The sequence below is a fragment of the Tachysurus fulvidraco genome, chromosome 15 (assembly GCF_022655615.1).
Source record: "Tachysurus fulvidraco isolate hzauxx_2018 chromosome 15, HZAU_PFXX_2.0, whole genome shotgun sequence".
NCBI classification, from domain to species: domain Eukaryota; kingdom Metazoa; phylum Chordata; class Actinopteri; order Siluriformes; family Bagridae; genus Tachysurus; species Tachysurus fulvidraco.
The window spans coordinates 22,625,947-22,628,446 of NC_062532.1; the positions used below are offsets into that span (position 1 = coordinate 22,625,947).

At 38.6% G+C, this 2,500-nt stretch overlaps 1 protein-coding gene across 2 annotated transcripts in view; it reads left to right on the top strand.

The window, feature by feature from the left end:
* Positions 1-717: 717 nt before the first annotated feature.
* The window catches only part of mybpc2a (myosin binding protein Ca), a 45,569-nt gene continuing 43,786 nt past the window's right edge, over positions 718-2,500 (top strand). The window contains exon 1 of one of the 2 annotated variants that reach the window (XM_047800960.1): positions 718-920. In XM_047800960.1, the coding sequence (XP_047656916.1) occupies positions 899-920 (22 nt within the window). In that variant the 5' untranslated portion in view covers positions 718-898. The remainder of the gene's footprint in view (positions 921-2,500) is intronic. The other variant, XM_047800961.1, reaches the window with a different exon arrangement.

The following is a 2,500-nucleotide window of genomic DNA, read 5'->3' on the forward strand; positions in this document are numbered from 1 at the left end:
ACACACAACACAGCCACTCACCACTCACACTCACACACAACGCACGCACACCGCACACATGCACACACGCACACACACCACACCCACACACACACAACACACACACACACCACACAACACCACACAACACACACACACACTCACTCTCTCTCTCTCACACACACACACACACACACACACACACACACACACACACTCACACTCACACTCACACACATGCACACACGCACGCACACACGCACACACGCACACACGCATACACACACACACACACACACACACACACACACACACACACACACACACACACACACACACACACAAGCTGTTAGACTGACACACTGAACTCTTTACACTGTTCCTCTAACAGTTCAGCACAACACATCTCATAGTCTCTTGACTTTGGTTTGCTTTCATTATTAACGTCACCAAACTCTACCATAACAATCCAGCGGGTCGCAAACTGATGTCCTCAGATGACAAACTGTCGTGTGGTCTGAAATGTCTGCACCTTTTAATGAGCCTGTCGCTATATCAATTAACATGTCCGCTAAGGGCTCTGACCTCTGTATTACTCACACAAGCAGCTCCGCCGTCCGTCCTGTTATAATAAACCTCCTCCCTTCTCTCCACCTTCTCTCTTCTTTCACACCTTCCTTCCACAGACTCTTTGGATCATCTTCAGGTCTCCAGTGACACTCTGTTCTGTCTCTCTCTCTCTCTCTCTCTCTCTCTCTCTCTCTCTCTCTCTCTCTCTCTCTCTCTCTCTCTCTCTCTCACCCTCCTCCAGATTTCTTAATATATAAATGGACAGAGGATCCAGACTGGACACATACACTTGAAGGACAAGGGAGAAGAGACAAGAAGCGATAGAGACGTTGACGGATGAAACAGGAACATGCCTGAACCCAAGCAGCCAGGTACGACCTGCTCTTACTGACCACGTACTTGTAAACGTTGTATAACAGCATAGATCGAATTTTTACGCAGTTGTATGTGATGATACATAGAGCCGTGACCCGAAACCGCAGAGACGAAGAAATATCGAAACATTGACTGATATTTTGAACAGGAACGACATCGTTACTCTGGGATCAGGACGACACGATAATTCTTTAATATTTAAGAATAAAAAAAAATAGCTAGCTTAGTAATAGATGCTATTTCTAGTTATATTTGCAAATCAATATCTCCGTAATTTTACAAAACATTTCATATCTATAAATGGATCCTTAACCTCTCGAGACCCGAATGTCCTCACGCGAGGACATAACATTTTCTCACAACTTCATTGTCTGTATATATTTATTGTACTAACCGTATATGAGGACTGTTAGGTATTATTCTTTTGCGAAACTGCTCCTTTGAAAACACTGATTAAATTTATGGTTATCAGCTATGAATTAAGAGAAACAGTCAGTAGAAATTGTACACGACAGTAGCATACGGGTCTCGGGGGGTTAAAGACACAACAGAGATCATTTTAGATGTGTTTTAGATTCAGATTTAGTTTATTCAATGCTTTTTGTGCTAATTTCACTTTCCAAATAAAATAGATCCCAGGATGTAGCCTTGAGGGACTCCTTTATTTATTTATTTATTTATTACAATTATAGTTTAGCTTGTTTGTTGTCTTTTTTTTTTTTTCTTCCATTGAATTTGATTCCAGAGATTCCAAAAATCTCTGGAATCAAATTTAATCAAATATTTAAAAAAAAAAAAACCCTCAAGAAGTCTAATATTATGAATTCCACAAATCAGTTTATAACAGTTTATAACAGTTTATACTGTGTGTTTGTTTAGATTTTTTTTTTTTTAGAAAGTCTTAATATTTCACATTTCAGAGTAAAACCCTTCCCAGGACATGTTAATAATAAATTAACAGAAAAAACAAAACAAAAGCATGTCTACAATAATCAATAATGTTATAGCTACAGAGTCATACTCAATATCCAGGCTTCTTCCACAACGAACAAAAGATGATCGAAATCCACTTTAAAAATGTTCTAAATTCATATCGGAGTGAAAACTAAAAGGTTCCCAGGACATAGCCTTGAGGGACTCCTTTAGTCTGAACTCATATATAAAGAAATAAAGTTACACTGAACTTATTACTCAGTAGTATCCATTACATCTGAATTATATATATATCAGTAATCAATAATCTACCTTCAATAAACAGGACAAAGTTATGAAGAAGAGTCATGATGAAGATTACTCAGAGAATCGAGTGATAAGATTTAAATGACAAATATGAAAAAAAAAACCTTATTGAAGACTATTAAAGAAAATCATCCGGTAATGACTGTGAGATTATTGAGGATGTTGGTTTATTCCACGTATCTTTGTGCAGCTGAATCAGCAGCCAGCCGAATGTTTACAGATCGCTGACATTAATACCGGAGATATTTATTACTGGTGTTCATCAGGGCCATAAAACACCAGCAGAGCAGACGAAAGGAGAGAGAAAGACGAGAGCCAGGACTATAAAGCAGGAACG